The sequence below is a fragment of the Gopherus flavomarginatus genome, chromosome 11 (genome assembly GCF_025201925.1).
Source record: "Gopherus flavomarginatus isolate rGopFla2 chromosome 11, rGopFla2.mat.asm, whole genome shotgun sequence".
Lineage (NCBI taxonomy): Eukaryota > Metazoa > Chordata > Testudines > Testudinidae > Gopherus > Gopherus flavomarginatus.
The window spans coordinates 7232105-7238104 of record NC_066627.1 but is presented as its reverse complement, the minus strand read 5'-3'; the positions used below and the strand labels follow the sequence as shown (position 1 = coordinate 7238104).

At 41.7% G+C, this 6000-nt stretch overlaps 1 protein-coding gene across 1 annotated transcript; it reads right to left on the bottom strand.

The window, feature by feature from the left end:
- Window positions 1-429: 429 nt before the first annotated feature.
- Window positions 430-1356, bottom strand: LOC127031811 (olfactory receptor 1019-like). Its single transcript, XM_050918840.1, has one exon. It carries the CDS (start codon window positions 1354-1356, stop codon window positions 430-432), a length of 927 nt encoding a protein of 308 aa, XP_050774797.1.
- Between the last annotated feature and the right edge of the window lie 4644 nt (window positions 1357-6000).

Sequence of the window (6000 nt, the reverse complement as noted above, 5' to 3'; positions counted from 1 at the left end):
AATTAATTAATTACTGAAATAATTTAACAATCATAAAGTTCCCAGGGAGTTTTCAGTACAAAGTACATGAGATATATGCTACTAAACTTTCACAGCAAGTGGATGGAATGGTGCCTTTCTTGTGGATGTAGTGGCTGGGAATATTTTAAGCCCTTAGATGGAGTGAGTTGGATTATTGTAAAAAATCAATGTCTTTGGAGAGTGGGAAATGTCAGGTACACTGCCATAATGGATGGGAATGTCTTTGGTTGGCATCTATGCTAAATGGGAATGCCCCAGACTTGGGGCTGAGGTAACTGAAAAAAAAGTCAAATTCCTTCCATCCCTACTGTGAATTCTGGGGCTCAATCAGCTGCCAAACAATTTAGAGAGCCCTTTTTTTGGCAACACATTGTTGCATTCAAAGAAAGAACTAGCTCCTTCTTCATGCTATTTCCTAGCCCTTCCCATGGCTTTCTTGAAGGCGGCTTGCACATCCTTGTTCCTGAGGCTGTAGATCATTGGGTTCAGCATGGGTGTGACCATGGTATAAAACACAGAGACCACTTTCTCAATGTCTATGGAGTAGCTGGAGTAGGGGTGGAGGTGGGTGAAGAAACCCGGGCCATAGAACAGCAGGATGATGAGGAGGTGGGAAGCACAAGTTGAGAAGGCTTTGCGTCTGCCCTGGGCTGAGCGGATTTTCATGATGGTGAATAGTATGTAAGCGTATGATGTGGAAATCAGCAGGAAGCAACTTCCACCTACTGCTCCAATGAGTAGAAAAACCAGCATCTCATTAAAATAGGTGTCCATGCAGGCCAATTTAATCAAAGGAAGGATCTCACAGAGGAAGTGATTGATTTCATTTGGCCCACAGAAAGGTAGTCTGGCTATGAAGAACGTATCTAACACTGAGTAGACAAAACCACCTGTCCATATAGCAATTGCAGAGCACATACAAGTCCTGTGGTTCATGATGGTTGCATAGTGCAAAGGCTGGCATATTGCCATGTAGCGGTCATAAGCCATCAGGGCAAGAAGAAAAGATTCAGACCCACCAAAGGAGATGAGAAAGTACAGTTGGGCCATGCAATTGGAGAAGGAAAGAGATTTAATCTTGGCAAACAACATCATTAGCATATTGGGGAGAGTGACAGAAGAGTATGAGATGTCTAAGACAGACAAGTTGACCAGAAAAAAGTACATAGGAGTGTGGATTGTGGTATCCGCCCAGATAGCCAAGCAAATGGAGAAGTTCCCAGCCAAGGTCAGCAAGTAGATAATCAGGAAGCTCATGAAGAGTAATGGCTGCATTTCTGGAAAGCTCGAGAGACCCAGGAGCCTGAATTCTGTCACTGTGCTTTGATTGTCCATGTCTGTCACTTTAGCTGCATGTGGGAACAAATAAGGTGAATATACTCAATTGAAAACAACGTGGATAATACAAGATGGTGGAAAGGAGAGAAAGTATATGTATGCTAAACACATGCTCCATCATGTCTTCGTTTTCAGACCACATTCTGTAGTTCAGGGAGCATTTCTGTCTGTCAAGCTCTTTCAAACATAATTAAGCCTTAAGCACTTAAGTTTATTATCAGTTATTCTTATTACTTCTAGATATATTCCCATGTAACAACCTAAATAATAACACTTGATTTTCAATATTTAGTCTGGCTGCATAGTCCTAATTTACATCAATCCACCATGGAAATGCAGCAGTTATCCAAAGTTTATATTCTATGTTTCGATTTTAATGACAGATTCTTTTTAAATAAAGGATTAAAGTTCCTGTTTAAATGGTAACTTCTTACATGGGTCTACAATTTTTGAGAAGTCGTCTGCTTCAGAGATAAAATGTGATATTTATTATGCATTTTGATGTGCTGAATTCAAATATGACAATTAAAACAACTGATTGGCTACTGTTTCTAAGATATTTAAGTTTTTACATTTTATGTCTATGTATATTGTGTAGATAGTAGAGTTTTAATCATAAATTGCAAACCTACGTCTTTTCATGTGTTTATGGTTGCTTTACATGATAATATTTCACCTGTCCTGTTTATGTAACACTTTAAAAATCAGCAAAAGGGTTATATAAATAAAATTTATTATGAAACAAAAGGCAAAAAACTATTATGTACATAGTTTAGTCCTATTCAGTGTCTACTCGGCGCTTCTTGGCTTGTCTCTTGTATTCATTAAATGGAGCATCTTTTGTCACTGTCCAGCAATAGTCTGCAAGCATTGATGGGCTCCATTTGCCCTGATAGCCTGCCAGGAGATTCCACTGCTGTAGTCTGGAGCCCAACAGCTCTGCCTTACTCTTGGGTAGTTCCAAATCCCTGACAAGGTCATTCATTTGATAGGGAACCCCCCCCTCACCCCTGACCCTACCTTACCCAAGGCCCCAGGCTTTTTGCTGAGAATAGAGTAAAAGTAGGCCTAAAAGCCTTTAGTTAGGAGTAAAAGTTGTAACTTCTGCTAAACTTGTTTTTTTGTATAAAGGGCATGCTGAGGCAGAAATATGTGGTCAGGGCCCCAGAAAGAGGAACTAGAATTGGATAAAGGGGAACCAGAAGATCTGTTAAGTTATAACAGCTGAGCTTGCTGTCAGGACTACAGAAAAGGTGCTAGAACAGTCAAACTGCAGACTTGATTGGTAAAGACAATAACAGGAAAAGCCATAGATGGAAAATTGGGGTTTTGCCATAGATGGAGAATTAATTGGTCAGTTTGCTTGTTATTAATATTATATTCCAAATAAGGCAAATAACATGTGTAACCAGCGTGCTACATTTTGTGGTTTTAACCTCTATAAGCTTGGTAAAATTTGTAACATGTAGAGCAGCCAGCCTCTTGTGTGGGGTCTATACTGTCTCTCCCCGCATATATGCTTGTATGAAATAAAGGAGCCTCATGCTGTCTGATCAAATAATTAAGGTGGTGGTCTTTTCCCCGACACAGTTCACCTTGTGATATGAGGTGTGGTTCAGAGGAGGAGGATGGGAGAAAATGTGGGTCCTGTGACATTGATGGTTCAGGACCAGAAGTTTCATCCTCTTCCTCTTCCTTGTCTGACTCAAGTGAGAAGGATTCTGGTGCATCAGGAACCGGCAGTCCTTCTCCGTGGGGTACTGGGTGTATCGCTGATGGAATATTTGGATAATGCACAGTCCACTTTTTCTTCTTTGACACACCTTTCCCAACTGGAGGCACCATGCAGAAGTAACAATTGCTGGTATGATCTGTTGGCTCTCTCCAAATCATTGGCACTGCAAAAGGCATAGAGTTGCTTTTCCTCTTCAACCACTGGCGAAGATTTGTTGCACAAGTGTTGCAGCATATGTGTGGGGTCCACCTCTTGTCCTGATCTCAATTTTGCAGCCAAAATAAAGATGATAGGTTTTCTTAACCAGAGTGGTTATACTGCGCTTTTGTGATGCAAAAGTCACTTCACCACAAACGTAGCAGAAGTTATTTGCACTGTTCACACAAGTATGAGGCATCTCTGCTCACTTTGGCTAAACAGAAATGTGTCCCTTTGCAAAATCAAACACTCACAAATAAGAGAGCATGACACTGTATGATTTCTAGAGCTGATATAGGACAATTTGTTCAGCAGAGTGATATAAGCTTCGTTAGGATTGCATCATCCATGACTTCTAGGAATAACATGATGCAATTCATATCATGTATGACGCAATACCAACTTCAGATTGCATCATTCATTGTTTTGCCTAAAAAGCAAGTACTGTCCAAACCCAGTCATAGATTTATTCATAGATCCAGTCAAAGATGTATGTTAGTCATTTCTGGTTTAAATTGAGATCCCTTCCCTTTATAACTCACTTATCCTCCGCCATTCCCAAGTCAAGGGTTGTATATACTGACCCAATAGCATAACTTGAAAACTAGAGCCAATCAACAATTATAAGCGTCATTTTCGTTCTCAGTGACCCAGAATTAGTAAAGTTGGACTACATTTATTTCAGAAGCATTTTGGCTGTAGAGCAGTGTTATCAGGGCTGTTGGAAATTTTTGTGTCCCAAAAACCATACAAGCATGTGCTGGAATCCATCTTGATTCAGGAAAGAAAGTGCATGCTTAAAATTAAACAAATGTGTAAGCGTTTTCCTCAGTATGGATGGATGAATTCCTGATTCCCTGGGCAACCTGGGCAGCAGTGACCTTGAGATGATTGAGTTCAGGATCCTCACAAAAGGAAGAAAGGAGAATAGCAAAATACAGACCCTGGACTTCAGAAAAGCAGTGTTTGACTCCCTTAGGGAACTGATGGGCAGGATCCCCTGGGAGGCTCATATAAGGGGAAAAGGAGTCCAGGAAAGCTGGCTGTATTTTAAAGAAGACTTATTGAGTGTGGAAGTAGAGAAAGAACTGACAGGGATTTGTAGGGGATCTTAATGCAAGACAGTCTCTGTTAGCAAGAGTCAGGCTAACTGTAACCCTAATAACGTGAGATTTGTAGAAGAGAGGATTGTGTGGGGTGAGTGAAAAAGAACTGTGTGAGAAGTTTTTCGACCTTGTGTAGATAATACGAAATGTAGACTGGAGTCTCTTAAGTGAGAAAAACAAGATATCAGGATGACCTATGCATAAACAAAATGCAGCTGTTGCTTATTATTGTCTGTAACAAAAGTATAAATGCTGCTGTAATTGTTTACCTGTGGAGAGACCTGTCTAGGAAGGGGAGACCCTATGTCCTAGTGCACTATCTTCCTGCTGTAGCTGCTAAACAGAATAAAGTATTTCATTTTGCTGCACCCAAACAAAAAGCGAGAACTGAGTTTTTCTCTGACAATCTGGGGGCTCGTCTGGGATGGCAAAGCCCACAGACCCACAGACACCTGCTATGGATCATTCCCCTTTGAACCCCATGGTGCCACAATAGAGGTAAGAAACCTTTTGAAATCTCTATTGGGGTATTGGAGGAGGACTGTCCATGAGTCTATCTGTCCCTGTTGGGCTCACGTCATCTGAACTTATTGACTGTGCAGCAAGATCAGATGCAAAGTGGTATCGGGGAACGGTTTTGCCACCCCAATGAGGTTAGTTTGAAGCAGTACTGGGGAACTGCTTGGTTGGCCAATAAGATTAATGCATGGGGAAATGCATTAGGTATGCACCTGTGCTGAGGGGTTTTTACCACCTCAAGCGGGGTTGTTATACTGCCTCATGTGTATTGGGTCCGGACATAAGGTATAGATGCATCATGGTATTTAGAAATAGAGGCCTTGGGGGTAGGGGTGTATACCAGTGTAAATGTCTGTTACCGGAAGATGCCCAGAGTATTCTGCGAAGTTGTTTGGCTCTTGACCAGAACCACTCTAATGCAAGCCCAGTAACTAGAGGATCTGTAGAGGATCTGACCCACAGTGGCTGACTCGGCCTGGCATTGTCCAGCGAGGAAGCTACCTGGGTCTAGGAGCGTGTGAACCCATCTTCCCTCCCCTTTCCTTTCCATGTGGGCTACTGACAGTCTGATCATCTCACTGGATGCAACAAGAGTAAGCAGTGCCGTCTCCCTGAGACTAGCCAACACCTTTTGCTGAAGGGAGATGTAGGAGGGTCGCGGCCATCCTCGTTAGCCTCTCCTGTGTAAGTACCATGTAGGGAGATATCCTTATTTTATGTGCCGCTAGCAAGGACAGGGCATCATCTCTGTGTGTGTGATTGGAAAATGGGTGGGAGACAGTCTAAGCATTCCCTCTCACCCCCTAAGGGTACCCCAGCATATTACATGTACGTACATTATGGTTCTACAACCTGCAGGTATTTAGACAATTGGAATCTTTATACATGTGAAAATCCATCTAAACAATGCCCACTAGAAGGTACCTTCAATCAATCTAGATAAGATCAAACATCTAAGAAGAGCTTTTGAGCTTTTAATCACCAAAAAAAAAAAAAGCCTCTGACACAGTGTGAGCAATTTGTCTATTGAGGAAAGGAATGGGTTAATTTGAAATTCAGCTTGGCCCAGAGATAAAAAGAAAG

What these genes read in the sequence shown, in the direction of transcription:
- LOC127031811 (XM_050918840.1), bottom strand. Translation starts at nt 1,356, where the DNA reads ATGGACAATCAAAGCACAGTGACAGAATTCAGGCTCCTGGGTCTCTCG.